Source organism: Carettochelys insculpta, chromosome 3, assembly GCF_033958435.1.
Source record: "Carettochelys insculpta isolate YL-2023 chromosome 3, ASM3395843v1, whole genome shotgun sequence".
NCBI classification, from domain to species: domain Eukaryota; kingdom Metazoa; phylum Chordata; order Testudines; family Carettochelyidae; genus Carettochelys; species Carettochelys insculpta.
In genome coordinates this window covers 47,543,131-47,569,000 of record NC_134139.1, presented here as the reverse complement: position 1 = coordinate 47,569,000, position 25,870 = coordinate 47,543,131, and the positions used below count along the sequence as shown (strand labels likewise).

At 42.3% G+C, this 25,870-nt stretch overlaps 1 protein-coding gene across 1 annotated transcript in view; it reads right to left on the bottom strand.

Moving 5' to 3' along the window:
• DNAH8 (dynein axonemal heavy chain 8) overlaps window positions 1-25,870 on the bottom strand; it is a 548,480-nt gene that overhangs the window by 124,985 nt on the left and 397,625 nt on the right. The window contains exons 60-66 of the mRNA XM_074989796.1: window positions 18,572-18,764; window positions 15,978-16,100; window positions 4,233-4,363; window positions 3,659-3,812; window positions 2,959-3,123; window positions 2,267-2,493; window positions 1,711-1,829 (exon numbers count right to left, since the gene is read on the bottom strand). Of these exons, the coding sequence (XP_074845897.1) occupies window positions 1,711-1,829; window positions 2,267-2,493; window positions 2,959-3,123; window positions 3,659-3,812; window positions 4,233-4,363; window positions 15,978-16,100; window positions 18,572-18,764 (1,112 nt within the window). The remainder of the gene's footprint in view (window positions 1-1,710; window positions 1,830-2,266; window positions 2,494-2,958; window positions 3,124-3,658; window positions 3,813-4,232; window positions 4,364-15,977; window positions 16,101-18,571; window positions 18,765-25,870) is intronic.

Here is a 25,870-nt window from a genome sequence, read left to right as displayed (position 1 = left end):
TGAGAATGTGCAAAGAACCTGTGCAGGAGAATGTTTAAAGTGGAAAAGCTGTTGCACAGGGACAGTTCCACTCTCTTGACCTCAGAAGCCTGGTTCCAGTGGTACAAAAAATAATCACGGCTGGGACTTCCTAGGCTGCAGTGGATGGCCATGCCATCTTTGGTGCCTTGTCATACCCTTTGCTCTATGGGGTATTAGATCATCTCAGTGACAGAGTTTATAAGAATCTTTTTAATGTGGCAAAATAATAATTTTTTCTAACCTCATTCTTACAAACACTGGAGCCATTTTGACTATAACTCCCTCCCACCTTTGGAGGGAGGAAGGGATATCATGATTCTGTATCTGAGTCTACTGGATCACTCTTTGCCTCAGGACAGTATTATCTAGGTGCCAGAGTCAATATGGTTGCCTTCTATCAACAGGTTGGGTGGCCTAATGGTGATAGCCAGGATACTGTTCTAGCTTAGCACACCATTAAAGGTGAGTGTATTTATCCCCGGGTCAATGGGGGAGTGGTTCTAATTGAAGCACACTGACTTAGTTCCTGGTCCTACAACCGGATCAATAACTAGCCTTGCAAGTCTACTTCCGACCCTATATTCTAATGGTTCACAGGTTTCCTGAATCTCCAGTCTATGGAGCTTCCAACAGTTCCTGGATGTTTCTGAGTAACCAGGTATCCACTCAGGTACATGCAGGAGCAGAGGTAGTTTGGGCCCAGCAGCTCCTGAGTGGGAGCCTGCGACGTCTGTTCTCTCTCCTCACCAGTTTGTCCTGTCTGAATTGGTTTACCCCATTTCATACAGGCACTTCAGTTGGTGCATATCCAGCAGGGTTGCAGAGGCATGACATCTTCAGCCCGGAATATAGGGCAAACCCTTCTTTGTCCAATGCAGGGTACATGGACCCTGTCACATTGAGACAACCAGCATGGAAAATTTCCTCCCACAAAGTTATAGTTGTAAGAACCTAAAAACACAGTATTCTAAATAGGAAATATCTGGCAACCCTATAATAGGCAGCACTGGCAACTATGCCAAAAGTAATTAACATCATAGGATTAGAAGGGACCACAAGAATCATCTAGTCTAACCACCACTTGAATGACCTTAGGGCTTTTCTTTTTAAAAATATTATAAGTGCTAGTTTCAGACAGAAGAAGCATGTAGTCTCCCACCCACTTCTGCCTATTTCAGCCACTTCTCCAATCATGTTCAACACTGTAACTAGAACAGGAGGCAAAGTACAGTTTGTGCTGAATACCCACTCCTCAGACAGAAACTTCAGAGAAGGGGGTTGATCTGGTTTTAAGGTGATGCTTCCACCCCCAAGCCAATCACACAGATACACTCTCCAGCCATTTTCCTCTTCCCCCTTCTATTACAAAGCTAATTTGCTAATATTAAATATGTATGTTTAATAGATGGAATGCTCAGAGACATGATTAAACTAGATTTAATGCTGCACTTGTACCACTCTTGTCAGACCAACAGTCTTGGCTGGTTGATGTTACTTCTGCACAGAGTAGTCTGAATGAACCTCCATTTGTGTTACAAGGTTTCATATACACATTTCAGGTTTGGGCTATTTGACTGTAATACAAAAGGGGAGTGACCCTAAATGATCTGGGAATGAGAAGCCCAATGATAAAATACAGTTCACATAGGACCATATCTAACATTTATCTTTATCCTCTATTCATCGTACCTATTTGCATGCGTTCAGCTTGTTCATTAATGTTTCCTAGCTTTTCAGAATAAACCTCTTTGTAACCATTTATGAAAGCGAGATAAGACTTGGGTGTAACATGAGCTCTTCGTCGATATCTGAAATGCAGAAATATGGTAAAATTATAATTCAATATATAAAACTTTCAGGTAGTATTCATTTGAGATTTAAATAGAAACACTACCATCCAGGATTTCAGTTTTAAGTGAATTACTTTTAAAACAAATAGCAAATAATCAAATTGCAGCATCCTTTCATAATGATAGTTAATATCACTTATGTCCTTATCACACAAGCTATAACAAGTTTGTTATACGCTTTTAATTCTTATTCTACAATGGGTTTAAGGTTTTGGAACTGCCACATACTCGTGATTCTAAAGGACTGCCTTTGAATTTATCAAACACAAACTTCATTTCTGTATAACAAACTAGAAAAGACAATATTGCTTCATATATCACAATGACATGAACATTATTCCATAATAGTAGGAATATTTTTGTGTTTGCTCAATTTTAAAATTTGTACATGTTACCTTTGGAAATAACTCTCACAGCTCTCAGAAACTATATCATGAAATAGTCCCATAGTTTCTACTACTTGTGCTTTCACTTCGGAAGAACAGACAATATTAAATTCTGAAAGGAAGTAACTGGCTACAGCAACAAGGGCTTCTTTAGGCCACCGATTAAACCAGTCCATAGTGCAGCCTGATATCAGACCAGGAAACTTCAAAGATCGTGCACGGAACTTCTCACCAACCTAAGAAGAGTAACAGTTTTTTTAAAAAAAAGCTTAATAAAGTGCATGTGATATCACATCTGACTTTTATCCAAAATATTAACATGTACATAAATCTAAGCAATTTTTCTAATTTTGTTCTACCCCATAGATCATACCATTCTTTTTCATTATCTTAATATGCTCAATATAACTAGTAGAAAAAGGTCTCATATTAAAGATGAATGCTACTTAGTGCTTTAAAATTCAGTTTGTTGTACATTGATTTCAACTTAAAGTTTTACATCCACTAACATCTGCTTTGAGGGCTCTTGCTCTTTTCTCAACAAGCAAATACTGCATTAAAACCTGAAGCACTGAAAATTGCATTAACTACTTCATATATGCCCTGAATCTTCAAATTTATAAACATTTAATGATCACATCCTGTTTTCATGGAAATGTATTTATAGAAATAAACAAGACAGATACAAAAAGAAAACTCACTGGAGAAAAGCAGAGAACAACATGCAAATTCTTTTTTGACCGTGATATAAAATAGTCATAAAGATTATCAAATGTAGGAGGAAATCGAGGCAGCTCTTTTTTCATCACAGGTATTAATCCTTGTGTAATTTCATCCAGCTCATCCCGAGCAAATAAATTGGAAATCTTTGTACAAAACCAAAATGAACAGGAAAAGAAATGGTGTTAATTTAACTGAATTATAATATATTTTGTAATTTTAACATGTCTACCCATCTATCTCTACACATACAAACATAATTTGAATGAATTAAGGGCCATATTCTTTCCTTTTACACCCTAAGCAACTCATTTAAAGACAATGAATGCTAGGGAAAAATAAACTAGCAAGGCCACCCTTCAGTAATAGTGGGCTTTGAAATGGACACCTCACTTATTTCCTTCCTACCGCTTACATAATCTCTTCCAGTCAAATTGCTAGTCACGGCTGTATGAGGAAATACTATACAGTTATGAGCATCAAATATTATTCTTGCAAGAGTACTGACCTGAATCCTGAAATTTACCTTGAGATTTACTTTTGGTCCCAGTTCTCCCAACTTTAAGATATTTGAGATTTGCAGCTTTTCTAGCTCCATTAATCATTACAAAACCAATGGCAGATACGAAGAGCAAATATTGAAATATTCTATTTCTAATACTGCAGTTTTTAGGAGCTAACCTCTCCTGAAGATAGCAGATTGTTAAGGTATTCAAGAAATGCTTCATCTTTTATTTCATTATCAGTGAAAATGAAAGTGATGCCTTTTCCTTCTGCACCAGCTACTCTATATAAAAGTTTCAGATCATCTGTGAGATTGGAAACATTATAGGATCTATGACGAAAAAGAGAAATTACAAATTTGTTTAATATGCAATATACAATCATTTCAATTTTTCAAATTTATTCAGTATATAATTTGTAGAACCAATCATGACAATAATATCCAAACACTTCAGTGAGGGCAAGATACAGCACCCCATGAAATCAACTGAAAGTCTCAGGTTCAATTCATAAAAGCACATAAGCATGTTCTTAAGAGCTCTGATGGATAGCTATGGTTTGTTGAATCAGGGTACTAGTAAGCAGCCAATGATGCACGAGTGAATCAGAGTGCAATAGTTTTATGTTTACTCTTTTTAAAGATAGTGTTTAAAATAAAGTTTAAAATACCCATATTTCCTAAAAAAAACAAAAAAAAATCAACTTGTCGTTTTGGAGAAACAAATGATCATAGCATTTTTTCATTTCTTACCTGGTTAAAGTTATCTGAAATATTTTGTATCCAGCTATAAAAGAGGCCAATCTTGAAAGACTCTGTTTTCCAGAACCACCAACTCCTACAAGTAAAGCATTTCCACATGCAGTCCGAATTATTCGTGAAATCTATACAGAAGAAAAAAACAACAGGTAATCTGTGCTTTGTTTAGCTACTTACAGAAGATTAGTAGAATTAAATAGCTGTTTTATTCCAAATCTCATTTGGGAGAGATTTTTCAAGTCTCAAAGATCAGCAGAAAGACATACGATTTTGTGCAAGACTTTTCCCATAGAGAAAAATATGGCCCTTCTAAATAAGATAAAAGGATCTGAAGAAATTGACGTGACATAAGCGAAATGAGTGTCCAGCCCCTCTCTGTTGATAAAGCAGATCCCTCTTGCGATCCGCTTGGCAATTTTGCTGCAATCTGCCGAAAGAAGTTTTGTTGGCAGATGTCTTCTGTGAACAAATTGCTGTAATCTAGACATAATTTATAAGAGAAACAAACGGTGTAATAAGAAGCACTGAACACAAAGCCCACAAATAAATCCTTGCCTTTGCAGTGAAGGAAGAGGACCATGTTACAGCTCTTACCTATTATGTTACCAACAATATGAGAAAAAATACAATTTTAACCTAAAACACATCCAGAGGTGTTTATCAACATCTCTGTTGGATTGCATGTATGAGTCTCTGTTCAAAATAGCAGATGTTGCTGAAGACCTGATACAGAGATCTGTGAAAGATGCACTTTTTTCTGATAGGACACATAGCTTCTTCAGACCAATCAAGAAATCTGGCATAAAAATATTTAATGAAATGACCAAGAAAGCCAAATTTAAGTCCAAAAAAGGAGGGATGATCACAGCAGCTATCAGACCACAAATTGTTTTCCACAGATCATTGTCCATAGCAAGATGCATAAATGATGTGTCAAAGACAACTTTCTTAGTCATTAACCAGGGCCTGTGCCTCTGTCCCTTTTCCATGCTGAAAGAACAGTGACAATAGACAAAGCTAAATTAGGGCATAAGGTGGAAACACAAGCTGAAGGAAAACAATAAGAAAACCACATTACACACCACAGATCATATGGCTGTCATACATATGATGGCTGGACACAAATTCCACATATTTGATTAATTAGATGCTGAATATTTAAGAAGCAAGTCCTAAAAAGATTTGGCAAATCTAATTCTGTAATTAAATCTTTCACAAATACGACAATAGTAACTCTGAAAATTGCAGCAAGACAGCACCCATAGTGAATCTAAGAGTGGATGCAAAGAAAAAGAAGTTACTCACCTTCGCGCAGTAACGATTGTTCTTTGAGAGGTGTCCCCCGGGGAGCTCTACCTTAGGTGTCAGGCTTGCCCTGGCACCAGACCATGCACGCGCTTGCTCTGACACACCATTTTGTGCCCTTTCAATCATGTGCATGGTCCAGATTCAGACAGTTCTTCGAAACCACTTTGCATATGAAACAGAGGAACATAGAAGAATAACCTGAAGCAGGTAGGAAGGGTGGGTGGTAGAGCACCCACGTGGACACATCTCGAAGAACCATTGTTACTGCACAAAGGTGAGTAATTTCTTTTTCTTTTTTGAGTGTCCCCATGGATGCTCCACCTTTGATGACTGAGTAGCAGTTCTCCCCACCCCCCAGCCAAATTAACAGGGAGGCAGGTACCGGATTCAAGTCTTCTTCAGGACAGACAGCACCGCTGTGGACACGGAGGTATCCTCAGTCTTCTGTCGGTAGATGGCATAGTGCCTGACGAACGTGTCATAGGATGTCCAGGTTGCCACCCTGCACATGTCGTGAAGGGGGACTCCTCTGAAGAGTGCCATCGACATTGCCATCATCCTTGTTGAGTGTGCCCTTGGTTGGCACAGTAAGGACACGCCCTGAAGGGACTAACGAGTCATGATGTAGGACGTAATAAGGTTAAGACAGTTTCTACAAAGATATCGCCTCCCCTTTCGAGTGACAGGCTATAGATACCATCAACCTCTTGGTCCTCTGAAAGGGTTTGGTTCTGTCAAAGTAGAAGTCTAAAGCCCTTCTCACATCCAACGAGTACAGTTGCACCTCATGTGCCAAGGAATTCAGTTTAGGGTAAAACGCCAGGATCACTGTTGGCTTGTTAATGTGGAATTCTGAAGCAAACTTGGGGATGAATCAGGGATGTAATCTGAGTATCACCCCATGTTGAAAATAGTATATGGCGGGATTGCTATCAGGGCAGAAAGTTCACTCACCCTTTGGGTGGATGTAATCACCAGGAGGAACATAGTCTTTAACGTCCGCAATCTGAGCAGGGCCGTAGCCACAGGCTCGAATGGGCCTCTTATTAGTGTCTCTAGAAATAAATCCCAACTCCACGGGGGCACAACAGGCTGCCTCAAGGGGTACAAGTTAGCCAGTCCTTTAGGAAACGTGCTGTAATTGGGTGAGCAAACGTTGGTGTGCTGTCAATAGTGTGTTTGAATGCTCATATGGCAGCCAGGTGCACTTTCAAAGATGCCAACACTAGACCTTATTGTTTCAGGTGCAGCAAGAGGTCCAAAATAGTATGGATCAGTGCTTCACTTGGAGACAGTTGTCTGGAGGAGCACCAGATCACGAATCACTTCCACATAGAAAGGTAAGTCTTACGTATATTTTGTCGTCTGCTCTGCACAAAGACCTCTTTCACTTGGTTTGAGCAGAGATGCTCGGCATTGTCTATCCAACAGTGAGTCAGGCTGTGAGGTGGAGAGTGTGAGGTTGTGGATACAAGATTGGCCCCTGATCCTGAGTCAACAGATATGTGGGACAAAGCAGGAACTGCGGTATGCACAACAACATCCTGCACAGGATAGGGAACGAGTGCCGGCATGCCCATGCAGGTGCAATCAGTATGAACTTGTCTCTATCCCTGTTGACTTTCTCTAGCACTGTGGGAACTAGCACTGTCGGGGGAAATGCAAAGATTAGTGGACCCCTCCAACTGATTAAGAGTGCATCGCCCAGGGAAGTCAACTCCAGACCAGCTCTGCAGCAGTATCTCTTACACTGGTGATTTAGATGGGTGGCAAATAAGTCTTCAATTGGGAACACCCATCAGTGAATTCGGGGCGAAGAATGTGGTGGTGGATCTTCCATTTGTGGTCTGGCATGAAGCATCTGCTCAAAGCATCTGTTTCCATATTGTTGACACCTGGTAAGTACAAAAATACCGGTGTTATGTCATTGCAAATCCACCAGTTCCACAGACGAATCGCCTCTGCACAGAGAGAATGGGAGCATGCTCCTTCTTGGCAATTGATGTAGTACATCATAGCCATCTTGTCTGTAAGTATTTTGACAGGCACGCTGCAAATGCATGGTATAAAGTGTTTGCAGGCATTGTGCACTGCTCTGAGTGCCAGTGGGTTTATATGGAGAGATGCCTCTATAGTGGACCACTGGCCCCGCACAGACTGACTGTTGAGGTGGGTTCCCCATACCAGGAGGCAGGCATTATAAGTGTGGTCGGCTGTGGCCGATGAAATGGGATGCCCGAGAACAGGTTGTCTGGCATCGTCCACCATCACAAGGATTTAAGGACATTGTTTGGCACTGTGACCACTTGTGAAAATAATGATTTATGGGTCTGTATACGGTCACTATCCAATGCTGGGTGCATCAAAATGGCAGACGTGCATTTTGGACAACATAAGTAGTGGCAGCCATGTGTCCCATGATTTGCAGTAAATTATAATCTGCACCCTAGGGCATGTAGAGACCATATGAACGATGTCTTCAATAGTACAGTAATGCTGGAATGGAAGGCACACTCGAGCTGTGATGGAGTCTAGTCATGCACCAATAAACTCTATGCTTTGTGTGGGCTCCAGACTTGATTTCTGGTTGTTTATGATGAGGCCCAATGAGTGAAAAGTGGTTTTTGTAACCTGTATCATGGTGGTGGCTTCTGCTTGAGATGGTCCTTTGATAAGACACTTGTCTTGATATGAGAAGATGACAACGTCCAGCTGTCAAAGGTGTGCTGCAACCACTGTGAGGGTCTTGGAGAATACCCTGGGAGCTGTGGCAAGGACAAAAGGTAGGACCCTGTAACGGAAGTATGTATTGCCCACCACGAACCATAGAAATCATCTGTGAGCAGGATGGATGGTAATATGAAAGTAGGCATCCTGGAGGTGGACATCCATAAACTGATCTCTGCAATCGAGCATAGGAATTATGGAGGTCAGCATGATCATCCTGAAATGCTGTTTTCACAGACGACAGTTTAAATTTCAAAGGTTCAGTAAGGGCCTCCACCCCTCCCCTGACTTCTTTTGGGTGAGGAAGTATCAGGAATAGAAGCTTCTCCCTCTGCAGTTGTCTGGTACTGGTTCCACCTCCCCTATAGTGAGGAGGTGATCAACCTCTTGTTGAATTACAATCCCGTGAGTGGGGTCCCTGAAGAGGGATGAAGTAGGTGGGGTGGTGGGTGGGACAGCCCAGAGGGGGATGACATAACCTGAAGACACTATTTCTAACACCCATCTATCTGTTATTATTACAGACCATTGATCAAAGTATGGTAAGTATGGTCACAGGTGGTGATGAAACAACTTTGGGGAAGAAGGCAAGACTGAGGCTTTGGTGGGAATGAGGCTCTCAATGACACCATCAAGCTTGCTGTCTGGTTTGTTGTTGTTGGTTACAAGGCTGGTTGTTTCCATGCCTCGGTGGTCTTTGAGGGGGCCTGGATTGGTCATATTGTCTCTGTTGGAATTGTCTTTGAAATGGTTGGGTGTATCTTCTTTGATATGGACCAAAATGTCTGTGCCTGAATGGTGGGGTGTACATACCCAAGGTGCTCAGGGTAGTACGAGAGTCTTTGCTTGAGTGTAGCACTGTATCCATAGATTCAGCTAAAAGCTTTTGTTTGTTAAAGGACAGATCCTCCACTTGGAGCTCTTTGGGGATGCCCAAAGCCTGGAGCCAAGGTGCCCTTCTCATAACTATTGCCATAGCTGTAGATGGAGCTGCCGCATCAGCTACATCAAGGGCAATCTGGATGCTAGTTCTGGAAGCAACATAGCTCTCCTGGACGATGGCTTTAAGCAAGGGCTTTTTCGAGTCTGGTAAGTACTCCATTAAGGACGTAAGCTTGGAGTAGTTGTCGAAGTTGTGATTGGAATGATGTGCCGCATAATTGGTCATCCAGAGAAGTAGAGTGGGGAAGAGTAAATTTTTCAACCAAAAAGGTCAAGACATTTAGAGTCCTTGTCAGTGGACTTACAGTGTGGCGCTTTGGCTCTCTGCTGAGAAGATTCCACCACCAGCAAGTTTGGTTAGGGGTGGGTGAACAAGTACTCCATACCCTTGGAAGGGACAAAGTATTTCTTATCTGCCCTTTTATTGGCAGCAAGAGTGGAGGCTGGCATCTGCCATATATTGTCAGCTGCTTCAACAATAGCCTCTCCAAGAGGAATGGCAATCTTTGAGGAAACTGGTGGTCTCAGGTTCTTTAAAAGTCCTTGTTTCTTCTTTTAAATTTCTGCCAATTTAACACCCTGGGTACTGGCCACTATCCAGAACAGATCTTCAAATTCCCTGAGATCATCAGGGGGAGAGGTATCACCGGGAATAACCGCCTCATCTGGTGAAGATGAAGAAGTGTCAGCTGAAGAATGTGGTCTAGGAGGTGCATCAGTGTCCAAGAAATGAGCTTCCTCTTCCCCTGACTAACGGGGAGGGGAAGGAGACTGAGGCACCAATGGTGGCAGAGCTACCAGAGACGGGCTGGGTGAACAGGACATCACGAAATATCTCTCTGGTGACTCCCAGCATGCATGCATGTCCCAATCCCAAAGATAACACATCTCATGATCTCAGGATCTAGTACAGCAATATTGATGCCTTGCAGGCGACTAGTATCTGTGCAGAGAGTGGTAACTATAATCATGCCTGTGCGAGGAACAGGAGTGTGAAAGTCTAGAAGAAGGAAGTGGCAAAATGGAGGGCTGACTACCTCGGTGCCACTGTGATTCAACATCATACAGAGAAGGAGATCGTGTTTTAAGAATGGTGAAGGCAATACCGATCTGTGGTAAGGTGACCAGGGACGGAGAAATAGTGATGGAATTGAATACCGTTCCAGAGATAGCTGTGAAGTAACCAAGACAGGCAGTGACAATGAGCAGTGCAGAGAAGGCTCAGGAGTACCCCTGTGCTTGGATTTAGACTTGGCTTTGGTATGTTTGGGGTCCTTGTCCAGTGACAGCCTTTTCTTCAGGTCCATGGTAGGTTGAGCAATAACCGGTGCCAGTACACTCAGTGCCAATGATTCACATCTAGGTGCAGTCACAGCAGTTGCCTCAAGAGTTGGTGCTGTGATTGGTGCCGCATGCGTCGGTGCCACATAAGCCAGTGCCTTTGTCAGTGCCAGAGCAGACAGTGACGCTGGACTTGGGACTGTTGTTGCCAAATGTTGTGGTGCAGAGACCATCAGTGCCAACTTTGAACAGTGCGGAACCGATCTACTTCCTGGTTCCACTATGTATCCTGGTGCTGTTGAAGGGACAGTTTTCTTGGTCTTGACCTTTTTAGACATGTCAGAGACAATTTCAGTAACGCTTTCAGCCTCACTCATTGTTCCTCTGGGCAAAGTGGGCAATGATCGAGTTGGAGAGGCTCTTGGTTGCTTGTGTGTGGCACCTTCAGAATAGAGCACCCTGCACTTGTGCTGGCTATCTTGAGAAGGCTCAGCGCTTTCAAGAAAAGATGGCTGGAGGGCCATGTCAAACAGGATCATGCACAACTGCATTTCCCTGTCTCTCCGAGCCCATGCAATAAGTTTTGAACAATGTGGGCACTTCTCAGGAACGTGCCCTTCTCCCAACTATCAAATACATTTGGAGTGGCCGTCTGAGGCAGGCATTGCCTTTTGACCAGTGTCGCATTTATTAATACCGGTGGTGCCAGGCATGATTATATCAGTTTTTCTCGTTTACTTTCTCTTAAGTTAGCTATATAAATATATTTTTAAACAGAACTAGAAAGAGTTCATTTGCTCCACAAGTGTTGCCAACGAGGCTTAACTGCTAACTTGCAACTTATGCAGAAAAACTTGAACTTCAAAACTTTTAACTTTAACTGTAACTCTAACTATAACAATCTCTATTTCAGGTAGAATGAACCAAAGAAGAAGAAGAAGGTAAAACAACTCTCAAGGCTGAGGAGAAGGTAGAAGCTCCATCTGCAGCCGCTGGCGGTTGAGAGGAACTGGATGAGTCCGGACTGTGCACGATTGAAAGGGAGCGAAACGGCATGTTGCGGCCTGTGCATGCGCAGTCTGGCTGAAAATGGCTATGAAGATCTCTGATCTGCAGCACCAGGGAAAGCCTGACACCTAAGGTGGAGCACCCATGGGGACACTCAATGGAGAATATAAGATGATTAGTGGCTGCCCTGTGCCTGTAAAATTCTCCTGTGAATACAGGGATCCTTGTTGTAAATACAGGTTACATTCCTAAATAATGCAGCTTATAAGTGAAACGACTTATAAAGGGGAATTTATATCCATAAGGAATAATGGAATTAGCCTGAGATACGTTTCCAACACATATCGTTCACACAAGTGTGCTACATATAATGTACCTATAACCCACAAAAAACAATAAATAGAAATAGAATAGAAATAACTAAATAGAATAAATAAAGATAAGCCAGCTCCCTCCCAGTGCTCACCAACTCCCCACCAGCTCCCTGTCAGTCCCCAGTGGCTCCCCAAAGTTCCCCGCTAGCTCCCTGCCACCTCCTTGAAGATCCCTGCCAGCTCTCCACAGTTCCCACCAGCTGCCCGCCAGTTCCCTACCAGCTCCCAACAGCTTGCTGTCTCCCCGCCTGTCCCTGCAGCTCCCCACGGCTCCCCAACTGTCCCCACAGCTCCCCACCACTCCCCGCCTGTCTCCACCAGCTCCCTGACAGACTACTGTGGCTCCCCATCGCTCCCTCCCAATCTCTGATGGCTTCCCACCTGTCCCCGCAGGTCCCTGCCAGCTCCCATCTGGCTCTCTGCAGCTCCCCTCCAACTCCCCACCTGTCACCACAGCTCTCCGCTGGCTCACCACAGTTCCCTGCCATTCCCCCAGCTACCTGTCACAGCTCCCTGTGACTCATCCTGGCTCCCCGCAGTTCCCCACTGGCCACCCATGACTCAGGGCTCACTTTCAGGTCCTCTGCTCTACAGCATCTGCCAACTGGCTACCACAAAAATCTGCTATGTTCCTGGCTTTTGGTCCCTTGGCCCCCAAACAACATAAGTGCAGAGCAGTACAACTTATAATGAATCTGCTTTCTTGAATTAATTAATAACTTATATGCAAAATGACATAGCAAAGCGACTTATAATGAGGACCCCCCATATATGATTCAAAATGCACCTGAGAATGAAGGCACATGCCCAACGCCAACATTCTTGCTCTACTGGGGCTGTCATCTAGCCCTGGGGATATACGGGTTAAATCCAACCCTGTAAGAGGGCTGGGACTGTGCACCAACAAGATAAGGGCAGGTAGCAACCAATCAGGGCCCAGCTGGGGCTCTGTAGACAGGGGCTGCTAAGCTCAGGTACACATTACTGCTACACCTGTAGAGCAAGAAGGATCTGGGTTCTTGGGAAACTAGATAGAATACCTGACACAGAGCAGAGCTAAGGAAGGACAGGCAAATCAGGGGAGCTCTGGCCAGAACCAACTCCCAGGCTGCAGGCCTGCTACTGCAGGGAGGCAGCCAGGGCAGGAGAAGGCAGCAGGTTCACACCTCCTTGTCAATGATGAGTAGCCATTTCAGACCACAGTTTGTCCCTGAGTCAGGGGCTAGATGATAAATAGCAGTGGGTCACTGAGGCAAGATGAATACAGGGGGATTGAGTTCCCTGGGAAGAAAGGACCGCAAAATGCAGGGAGCATTGGTATGGGACAGTACTATCAGGGGGGTGGCACAATGAGCCAGGAGGCATACAGGTCTGAGGTAGCACAGAAGACAGATAACTGAGGGTGGGACACTAGCCAACAGGGGGCACTGCAGGACTGAAAGAGCCAATTCTAGGACAGAGCAGCTGGCAGTGCCACACTATTAAGTATTTGAACCCTTACACTTGCTGAAGACTTTTTCAGTGGTGCTATAGCAAAGTACATCCCAGCAGATGTTTTGAAGAAGCCAAGATATGTACAGTACTCAGCAGGAGGCAGCACAAGAATACTTCTGAGTACTGTATGTGACAGTGACTTCGTCTACACTTGGGAAAAACTTCAAAATGGCCATGATAATGGCCAAATCGGAGAATACTAATGAGGTGCTGAAATGAATATAAAGTGTCTCATTAGCATGGCACTTTGAAAGTGCTGTGTTTCGCTCATGCATGGCTCCTTTACATGGGGCTCCTTTTCAAAAGGACCCTGCAAACACTGCAATCCCCTGATTCCTATCAGCTGAATTGGCACTTTGCAGTCCTTCCTTCCCTGGGAGCTCCAACCCCCTGTGCTCATCTTGTCTGAGTGACCCACTGCCAGTTATCATCTAGTATATCAGCTGATAGGAATAAGGGGATTTCAATGTTTGCAGTATGTAGACAAGCCATGTGTGAGCGAAATGCAGCACTTTCGAAGTGCTGCAGCTGACAGCATGCTAATGCGGTGCTGAATATTCATTTCAGCACGTTGTTAGTATTCTCCGATTTGGCCATTAACATGGCCATTTTGAAGTTTTTCCCAAGTGTAGACATGGACATTGTGGCTTTTGAGTCTCTTGGCCTTTAAGGAACCACAGGTTATCTGATATAGATGGTTTTTTTGTGCCTCAATCTAACAACCAAAAATACAAGTCATTAGCCAAATCCCCACCACAACAGAAAAGTTGAGAACAGTGTATTAAAAGAGCACCTTGGGAAACAAACAAACAAAAATTGGATGTCTTTGCACATAGGTGTGCCAAACATTGGATCACCACTGTAAACACTGTAACATGGGTGGAAAAATGTGGATGATGAACTATTTCCTCTATTCTTTAGTGGCACAATGGTATTGGAGCTCCTACAAGACCTTATTTGTCCATCACTAGTTAGGGTCACTACATGAACAACTATGTCTGTAGAAAAGAACAATCTTCCCAGTTAGAACTGGTTAAACTCCAACATAATGAAGATTGTAGTAACCCACAGATTCTCAAGAGAGATTACAATAAGAACAAGATGATAATATTGCTTACTAGAAATATTACCATTGCTCTTACATTTCATTGAGAGGTCTACAAATCATTAGACTTTGTATTACCCTTTAGATTTCTGTGATGCTTTGAAGTCACAAATAAATCCAACTGTATGTCTTGAAATTATACACAGAATCATTAAACAAATAAAAACAAATGCAAATATTTCAAAGTGGTCATTTTTAACATGATGGTATCATTATTTATTCCTATTTGTATGTAATGGCACTCTTTAGTGTAATAAGCTTTAAAATGATATATAATGCTATAGTGGTTTTTTTGGTCAGCTGTTAAAACTGATATGAAAGGTTCTATGCCAATTTACACCAATTGAGAATCTGGCCTAAAATATTTATGAGCTATTGTGCCCCAATAAATCATGAAAAATACATTTATGTTATGAAAAAAGTGTAGAAGAGGGCAGCATGGTGTATTGAAGTCAATGAAGCAACTCCAACTTAGATCATCTGAGCATTTAGCTCTGCAACATGTCTAGTGTGTTAAAAAGAATAATTATCTTCTTAAATTTCTAACAAATTCCTTTGTGTACACACTCTAAGGGCTCTATATGCGAAATAGCCCAGAACAGGTATTACAGAATAATTATTTCACAATAACCATTCCACAACATCTCTCCTTTTCAGTGGGAAAAATCATGGGGGTGTGCGTGGAAGCAGCAGGGAAAGGTTCTGATGTGCCCCACTGCTAAGCCTTTCCCCGTTGCCTCCTCCTGACAAAGCCTTTCACTGACATGGAGAGCTACATACACAGTGTGGATGCATCTTGCTTTTCATTGCAGTGTATACTTACACACACCCTATGGTGCTTCCAGTAGTATCCAGTGAAGGCAATGCCTAAGAGTGCCCTTTTGCACCTTAGCTTAATCGAAAATGGCACTCTCAGTGTTATGTTGTACACATGGACAGATAATATGGAGTAGCTATTGTGGTTTAAAATCACATTCTACCTAATTTCACAAAAGATTCTCCCTAAGGCTTTGTAATATTTGCTCTTGGCAAACAATGAAACCATCACTTACTGATACTGTGTAATATATCTGCTTTCAATGCTTCCTTTAGTACAGTTATTTGGTATATAGTGTCGTCTTAATGCACAGTTTGACATTTATGTAAAGGGGATTTTATATCCCATTCTTTACTGATTTTTACACTGTTCAAATCCTTCTGTATATTAATCTTATCTTTCTTTATATTAACACCTAACTTTCCATGGTTATTTTTTAGCTTATGCAGCTCACTTCATCCACCATACAAGATGTGCGAATTGAAAAGGACCTTCTCCTATACCAAGCCTTATGAATGCCACTCCCTTTTTCCTTCCAAGGACATTTAGCTTTACACAACTACCCTCTGCACCATAACTGACAATTGCAAATTCAAAGTGACAGTTTAGTTTTACTGTTCATGTGAATTATGAGGTCTAGTAACCTAAATTAAATGTGTTATTAAATGATGTAAAAACAAAACCTTAACAAGGTGCGTCATTGCATCTTTAAAAAACACCAAATCGAGAAATGATCCCCGAACAGTTTCATTGTACTGCCTCTGATACATTTGTAATTTTTCACATAGAAATTCAAAGCTTGGGATCTGAAAGAGAGAAAAAAAGCAAGAAAAGTGACAATGTTAATAGATGTCATAATATATTAGTGTAACTACAGAGATAACAACACTGATGTCAATAAAACAGTGCAGACAAACTTTTTGACAAATTCCTACACTGAATTACTTACCAGTAACGGGCGATTAATGAATATACTGCCTCCATAGACTATCTTTTATAATTGTGTTTCATTATATAGCCAGGAATTGTTAACAACATTTGTAACTAAAATAGGTTTAATTTTACCTATAATGCCCAAATATACCTTCTTGTGATGATTTAAAAAAGTCCCTCTTCTTGTGATGATTTAAAAAAGTCCCTCTGCTTCATGGAGGTTTACACCCTTCAAATACTTATGCACAATTATATGGTTCCTGTCTGTTGGCCAAAGTAATACTATGAACTGACCTCATAAATAAATCCCCACATTTATACTGCTCTTTTCTGCAATTGCTTCCACTTTTTCAATGTTATGATAATTAGCTTGCCAGACTAGAACACAGTATTTTAGATGAAGTTCAAACAGCTCTGTGCAGAAAGGGATAAATGCCTCCTGTGCCTTGAGATGGAATGCTTCTTTATACACTGCACAAAATCACTTGGCATCTCACATATAAATTTGCAGTCAACTGTCAGTCCAGGTCTCCTTCATCATTACTTTTTTTCAAGAATCTCCCCCCATGAATCTGTATGTTATATTATTTTCTCCTATACAGTGTAGTAAATTTGCATTTTTCCAGAATGGATCTTATTATTTCTTTAAATACATAAAACCAGCACCAAAGTGAAATACCACAGTTTCAACCCAGAAACATGTTGAAAATACATCTGTATATGTTCTACAATCAATCCTCAAAGCCTGCCTGTAATTTTTCTTTCATTTAAGTATCTGTTCATGGCTGTCAACAGAATTGCTGGGCCCCTGAGCAAAGTGGGCGGGGGGACCTCTTCCAGCCACCCCTTCAGCATTGCCCAATCCATGCCAGCCAGGGCAGCCAGGAGTCTGAGGACATTTTAAATCACTGGGCCTGACAGCAGCTGCCCCTTTTGCCCCTCTGTCAGCAACCCAGTGTACGACTGATTTTGCACACTTAAATACCACTTAATAAAAAAGTTTTAGTGCCCAATTGTTTCTTTCTTCTCTCTCTTCAACACAAGGTTCCTGTATGGCCTTGACAATTATTTTACCAAATAAAGTAAAACGAATGGCCACTATTGCTCTTTCTGAATTAGCATTACCTTGTGTTTCATGAAAGAAGGATTTCAAAGGAAACACAAATTTTAGATTTTCTACCCTTCGGGATTTAAAAAAATTGCAAATATATTTCAATGCTGTCTTAAGGGCATGCTGAGGGCTACACAGGAGCACACAATTCTGTTAGTTCTTAAAACAGCTTCACTAATTCTGTGCAGCCAGAAATGTCTTCAACACTGGAGAACAATGGGGTGAAATGGAAAAGAATGAAGAAAATATACCAGATGGATTGCTTACCACATTATAAATTGCTTTTTGAAGATATATATCAGGGGTCAGCAACCTTTCCAAAGCGGAATGCTGAAATTTGACCTTTAACCTCTATATACCATCAGAGTGCTGGTCATACTTTTTAAAGCCACTAATAGTCCTATTTACAACAGCTTCATTAATAAATAAATTAAGATGCGGAGCCTTACCACTTAGGTAGTGGTAGATAGCATTTGGTCTTTTGTTAATCCACAGGCAGCATGGCTTTGAGCAAGCTGCATGGGGGAGGAGGAGCAGGACTGAGCTCCCACCTCCTGTGCCGATGAACATCATCTCCCTTGTCAATCTTGGCACCCTTGCTGGGGGCTACTGACCCCGATACAGATTTACATGATTAACAGTAAACTAATGTAGCCAATCTAAAAATGTATTCCCTAAAACAAAATTTGTGCCTTTATTTAATAAAACTTTAATTTGATTCCAACAATATGACACATTCAATACAGGTTGAAGCTCCCTTGTTTGGGACTCTCTGGTCTGGCACCACCTGCGGTGTGGCAGGACTACAGATGTCGTTGGACTAGGAAGACCCAGCCACAGAAGCTGCTAAGGACTGGTGGCTCAGCAGGTATGGCAGGCAGCTCCACTGGCTGGGAATGGATCTGCTGCCAGCTCTGGGCATGGAGTCACAGCATCCAGGGGCAGGGACCCCTGGCAGCCCAGGATGCAGAGCTACTGCTGGCTCTGGGTGGGGAGCCTGGCAGCTGGAAGTGTGGAACCACCACTGGCCCTATGTGGGGATCTTCTGGGGGCAAGGAACCCCACTGTTTAAAGTGGATGGCCCAAAGTGGCCTGACCTCCCCTGGTTCGGCAAATTGCCTCATATGGGAAGGCTCAGGTCCTGAGGGTGTGGGACCAAGGAGGTCCAACCTGTGTTAAAAAAAATAAAAACAAAACTTAAATTACTAATTTTTGAGGTATAAAATAAAATACCATTTCATAAACTTTTGGTGCTTCAAATACAAAATCTTCAGGTTCGTCACCAGTTGGTTCAGGCATATCCCGTAAAAAATCTACAAAATATGGTTCTGCCTGGAGAGCTGATGCTGATCCTGGATCCACATGCTCCTCAATTGCTCTAGCAGTGGTTTTATTAAACCAAGCTACATCTTCATCACTGATAAATCTAGAAGACATAGATCATGCAATTTAAAAGAATGGAAAAAACATTTTAGCTCAAAAGGAATGAAAAATAGTTAAATACTAAAATGACTCAAGCAAAATTTTAGTGATACAAAAATTAGATGATAGCCACTGAAGTTTAAGTGTCACTATGTTTTATCTCTATAATAAAATGTCAACTTTCAGACTTGCAGGACAAAAAATTAACTTATCAGTTAAATAAAGGGGAATGATTCACTGACAGATGTGCTTATCACAGACCTTCTTTTGCTCTCATCTCACTCTGGGATTCAGTATATCTAAAGTCACAATGCCATCTTTCAGGCAGCAAGGAAGAAAATAATGCAAATAAGAGGGCATATTCCTGTACAGGCTGATCCTACTCCTCAACATTCTGACTACCACCTACCACACAGATCATAGATAAAGCCAGAGTAGACAGAACACAGAGGGCAGGAAGGGACGAACTCAGGATGGGAAAAACTGAGAGTACTGATACAGTTACCAGTGTGGAACTTTCCCTTGTTTAAAGTTTCTCCTTTGCTTCTATCTTGATTATGGATTCAAACAAACTATCAAAATTATTAAGCAGTTCCTTTTGTAGTCAGAGTGTGATTTCTTAAGAAGCAGGTAGGTAGGCTCAGCTCTATAGCAGTAGATAGAATGAGATGGAGACTGCTTCAGAATCTAGAAAAGGCAAAAGTAGGTGCCAAGAACTCTGAATTCCAGACAGCTAAATGTGCTGATTTTCATTCTTTTTTTCTTCTCCTTTATATTGGGGTGGTAAGTGGTAAGAATGTGATACCCCCACGTCACATAACTCTGAGCAAAGAGCTGTGCTTTTAGATTAGGAGGCAAAAATATTGAAGAATTGATGTGAAAGATTAACTTATATACAGCCACTAACCCTCATTATTAGTCTCTTGAGGCTGTGTCTATACTATGAGATAAAATCAATATATAATACATTTGGTACTTACTCTCGATATTATGAATTTGAATAAAGTGTCCACAAAGCTTCTTGAAATTCAACCTACCTTTTCTCCGTGTTGAATACCTGCATCCCCATTGGCTCATGCAAGTTCGACAGCCTGAGCACTGCATTCTGGGTACCTATCCCACATTGCCTTAGCTCAAGTTGCTTGTGGGTATCTCATGTTGGAATCCCAGAATTCCAAGTACTATCCCAGAATTCAGTGCATCACTAACCAGGTGAAAAAAGAACTGGATATCACACCATTTCCTGCTGCAGCATTCCAGGGCAAGCATGGATCCATGAATGCTGCAACTCATAGCACAGATTATTTCAGCAGCCACAGCGGCTGTCACACAATTTGTCCTTCAATTCCAAAGCTCAGTGATGCTTGGCTATTCTACTAGTGCTGCTGCTGCTGCTGCCACTGCTGCTGCCGCTGCTGAGAATGGTGGTTTGGAACAGTAATTGTGCCAACTGTGGTGCAAGAACTCAGAGCCGGTGGCTGCTAGGACTGCATTGCTGACAGTGGAGCAGCAGTTTTGTGCTCAAGAGACCAGCACAACTGGTAGGATTACATTGCTTTGGAATCCCGGGACAACCAGCAGGGATGCAGAACTTTCACATGCACAAGTCAACGTTTACGGAACTTTGTGATGAGCTGACACACAACCTGAAGCACAGCAACACCAAAATGAGGAAGGCTTTAATGGTACAGAAGTGAGTGGCAATTGCACTGTGGAAGTCTGCAACCCCCAACAGTTACTGGTCAGTGGCAAATCAGTTCTGGGTGGGCAGACCTATAGTGGGGTCATGGTGATGGAGGTGGCCCATGCAATCTGTCGGTATCTCCTCAGGAAGACTGTGACCCTAGGAGATGTACAGGCCATACTGGATGGCTTTGCTGCCCATGGCTTTCCTATCTGCAGTGGGGCAACAGATGGCACGCATATCCCCATCATGGCAGCGGCCCACCTGGCATCGGAGTATATTAATCAAAAGGGGTACTTCTGCATGGTCAAGCAGGGGTTGGTAGATCACAAAGGTTGTTTTACTGACATCAATGTTGGCTGGTCAGGGAGGGCTGATGACATGCACATATTCCGAAATTAGGGGCTGTACTGAACGCTCCTGGATGGGACTTTTTTCCCTGATAGGAAAATCAAGATTGGCGATGTGGAGATACCTATTGTTATATTGGGCAACCCTGCTTACCCTGTGCTTTCCTGCCTGATGAAACCCTACACAGAAGCCCTGGACCCCAGCAAGAAAAACTTTAATCACAGACTGAGCAGGTGCAGAATGATTGTGGAATACGCCTCTGGATATTTGAAAGAGAGGTTCAGATGTTTATTGACCCGTTTGGATGTTTCTGAAGCTAATGTTCCCACCATTATTACAGTGTGCACTATTTTGCATAACATATGTGAATCAAGGCAGGAGACTTTCCTGTCTATCTGGAATTCTGAAGCAGAGGCAATAGGCAAGGCTTACCTGCAGCTGTCTATGCTGCCATTCACCAGTAGCCACGGTCAGGCTGCAGCAAAAAAGAAATGCTTTAAAAAAACAGCTTTATGACTGATCTGTAATGCACATGGTACCTATGCATGTCTCTGCCGTAATGCCAATAAAGCAACCGTGCCATAATGAATGAATGCTCTTTTTTGGTGGGAGGGGGATAAGTTGCAGTAAATAGAATGCACTCATCGCCAGTTGCCTCAGCCGCGGGACAGCTGCAGACAAGAGAGTTTCACTGCCCAGCTGTGACTTCAGTAGCACTCACCCTCCTCCCATCTGCCTGTTTTGGTTTGTGTTCCGCCACCCCTTCTTCTCAAATGCCTTAGTGCTGCCCAGATAAAGGTTAATGACCTCTACTGTATGAAAGGCAGATTCCTTGGTAGATTAGTGGAGTTTAAGAAAGAAAACTGAAGATGAATAGTTATCTGAATGTGAAACTCAGAAATAAATCTTAGGTAAAATTGTGGATGAGGTCATAATGAACTTCTCCTTGGAGAACACAGGAAACAAAGGGTTTAGATCCCCCATCCTCTCAACTTTGAGCAGAAGTAATTGTCACTAAAAAGCAATCTTCAGAGACACGTGCAGTGGGCACACAACTAATGGCTCAAAGGGTGCTGGTAAAGAACAAGGTTGAGATCCCAAAACAGCATAGTGGTTCTGATCTGTAGAAAAAGATTCATAAGACCTTTTAGGAATCTCATTGTGGTCAAATGAGTGTATATTAAGAAAACTTCTACTGGCATGAGGAAAGGTACTATTGCCACTAAATTAACCTTGATGGAACTCATAGAAGACCTAATGATGTTGTTCCCAGTGCCATTGTCTGAGGCACTAGTGCCAGTACTAAGGGAACTGCAGAGTCCATCGAAGCTGTCCTCTTGGCAACAGTAAACTTCACTATTGAGCCCACTATCACTGAGATACAGGACTTAGTTGAAGACTTAAAGTGCTTCAAAACATGCAAAGTACACAGGGTCTCGCAACTACCTCTCTCAGGGCCTGAGGTCTCTTATGACCAAGTCTTCTTTGAGGAGGAACTTTCTGTTCTGATCCTTTTATGCCCTCCTTAGACCTGCAGTGGGAACCTTTGGGTAATGCTAATGCAATTATTGCCCTCACTGGAGCCATCCTTAAGATTTAAGGGGCCCTATGCAAATTACCTGACAGGGCATAATGAGATATGGGGAAAGGGACATTGGGGGACCACTGAAGGAAGTTCCCAGATGGTGCCACTCACCCCAAATTGCAAAGCCCAAGAACCCCCTTTCCCCTGCACAGAGCCACCCTTCCTTCCACTGCCTGTCCGGCATGGCTTCTGCTGTGACTTGGGGCTTCCCTCCCTCTGCCCCCTACCCAACATAATTTCTGCCCAGGCTTCCCTTCATTCACCACCTGGCACAACTTCCACCAGGGCTCAGCTTGGGACTTCCCTCTGCCTCCCCCTGCACGCAAGTACAGCTTCTTCAGAGGTGCAGGCTTCCCCTCATCCTGTCTTCCCAGCATAGCTTCTGCTGGGGCTCAAGTATTCTGTGAAGCTGGAGCAGAACTGCAGAGGCTATCTGCTCCTCTTCACCCCCAGTCTGGCAGGAGAGAGTTCTCAGATAACACCAGATGGCAGAAAGGAGCAAGTGGGTGGGTGAAGGGGGCAGAGAGAAGTCAGCTCTCCTGCTACCCTCTTAGACAGAGCAGCTGTGGGGAGAGTCTGGGCTGGAGAGGAACCAGCAATGGTATATATAACCGGACCACTTGGAAATAGTGACCATAATATAAATTAAATGTAACATTCCTGTGGTGAGAAAACACCACAGCAGCCCAACACTGGCATTTAATTTCAGAAAGGGTAACTACACAAAAATAAAGAGTTTAGTTAAACAGAAATTAAGAGAGACTGTGGCAAATGTGAAATGCCTGCAAGCTGCATGTAAACTTTTCAAAGACACCATAATAAAGCCTCAGCTCAAATGTATACCACAAATAAAAACACATAATAAAAGAACCAAAAAGTGCCACTGTGATTTAACAATCAAGTAAAAGAAGCAGTGAGAGATTTAAAAAAAAAACATTTTTAAAAAAGTTGAAGGTTATATCCTGGTGAGGAAAACAGAAAGGAGCACAAACTCGGCTGAATGAAGCATAAAAATATAATTAGGAAGGCCAAAAAAATATTGGAAGAACAGCTAGCCTCAAAAAGTAAGAGCAATGTTTGTAAGTACATGAGAAGCACAAAGCCTGCTTAACAATCAGAAGTGCTGCTGCTCAATCAAGATGCTAAAGGAGCACTCAAGGATGACAAGTTCATTGCACACAAACTAAATTAATTCTTTGCATCAGACTTCACACAGAGCTATTTTTTGTGTGACAAATGTGAGGAACTGTCTCAGACTGAGGTGCTATTAAAGAAGGGTTTTTAACCAACTGAGAAACAGTAAGAAGTCACCAGGACCAGATGGCATTCTCCCAAGAGTTCTAAAAGAGCTCATATGTGAAACTGCAGAATTACTAACTATTGCTTATAATATATCCTTTAAATCAGCTTTTGTACCAAATGACTGGAGGAAGGCTAATGTGATATCATTTTTTAAAAAGGGATCTAGAGGTGATCCTGTCAATTACAGGCCACTAAGTCAAACTTCAGTACCAGACAAATTTGTTGAAACTTTAGTAAAGAACAATGTTCCTAATAAGATGTCCACTTGGGTGGCCACCCAGAAGAGAATCAGGCATTGCCCAGCTGATTACCATAATCCCTATAGCTGGTAGCATGTGTTTCTACTAGTTGTGCCCATCCACAGATGCATTGGTGAACATAACCACATTTATTCTGCACATGGATGGAAAAAAAATAGAGGGAATAGTGATTGCCAGATATGTAGATGAACGTAATTTGTTGGGAAAGAGTCAAAATGGTTTTGTAAAGGGAAATCATGCCTCACCAATCTATTAAAATTTTCTGAGGCCATCAACAACCATGTGGACAAGGGAGATCCAGTGGATATAGTGTACTTAGATTTGCAGAAAGCCTTTAATAAGGTCCCTCAACAAAGGCTCTTAAGCAGAGCAAGCTGTCATGGGGCAAGGGAAAGTTCTCTCATGGAGTGATAACTGATTAAAAGAAAGGAAACAAAGGGTAAGAAAAAATGGTCTGTTTTCAGAATGGAGAAAGGTAACCAGTGGGGCTTGCTTACACAAGTCCCCTCCTTCAAAGGGGGCATGTAAATGAGCTCAAATGGTGAATAGCAATGAGATGCTGTGCTGCATATGCAGCACCTCATTAACTTAATTCTCACCATGCCTACTTCAAAGTTGCAAACTTCAAAGCACTGGCAAGCTGTGTAGCCACAGGCACTTTGAAGTACCTGCACAACTTTGAAGTGCCCTTACTCCCAAAACATTTTAGTCCCTTCATTTAATATGTATAGTTGGGATTCTGTTTTGGAAGTAAGGGCACTTCAAAATTGTGTGGGTACTTTGAAGTGCCCACGGCTACACAGTTTGTTGGTGCTTCCAAGTATGCAATTTAGAAGTTTGCACAGCAAGAATTAAGCTAATGAGGTGCTGCACATAAGGCACAACACCTCATTGCTATTCACTGCTTGGGCTCATTTACATGCCCCCTACAAGGAGGGGGCTAGTGTAGAGAAGCCCTTGGTGTCTCCCAAGGGTCTGCACTGGAACCAATCCCATTCAATCTATTCATAAATAACATGGAGAAAGGGTTAAACAGTGTGGTGGCAAAATTTGCAGATGATATTAAACTGCCCAAGATAGCTAAGTCGAAAGCAGACTGTGAAAAGTTTTAAAGTGATTTTACAAAACTATGTGACTAGGCAACAAAATTGCAGATTAAATTCAATGTTGATAAATACAAAGTAAGGCATAATGGAAACAGAATCCAAACTATACATATAAAATGATGGGGACTAAATTAGTTGTTACCACTCAAGACAGATCTGGGAATCATTCTGGACAGTTCTCGGAAAATATCCATTCAGTGTCCAGTGTCAGTCCAAAAAAGCAAACCAACTGTTGGGAAATTATGAAAGGAATACATAATAATTCAGTGAATACATTACTGCCTCCATATAAATCCATAGCATGCCCACATCTTGAATACTGAATGCAGAGTGGTCACCTCATCTCAAAAAAGATATCTTCGCATTGGAAAAAGTTCAGAAAAGAGCAACACAATGATTTGTCATATGAAACATATGCCACATTAGGGCTACGTCTACACGGACGTAGCTCATGGGAATAAGGGGACTTCGAAGTAGGCGGGGTCCTTTTGAAAAGGAGCCCCATCTGGACGCGCCGCGCAGCAGCAAGGCGCGTCAATTTTGAAGCGCCGTGGCCGCCCGCATGCTAATGAAGCGCTGAATATGCATTTCAGCGCTTCATTAGTAAACTTCGAAATGGCCATTTGCGTGGCCATTTCGAAGTTTGGGGCACTTGTAGACGCGGCCTAGGAGAGATTAATATCACTGGGACTTTTTGGCTTAGAAAAGAGATGACTAAGGGGGTATATGATAGAGGTCTACAAAATCATTCCTGGTGTGGAGATAATGAAAAAGAAGAGTTATTTTGTCCTTTCCATAATACATAACAGGCCCTTAGGTAGG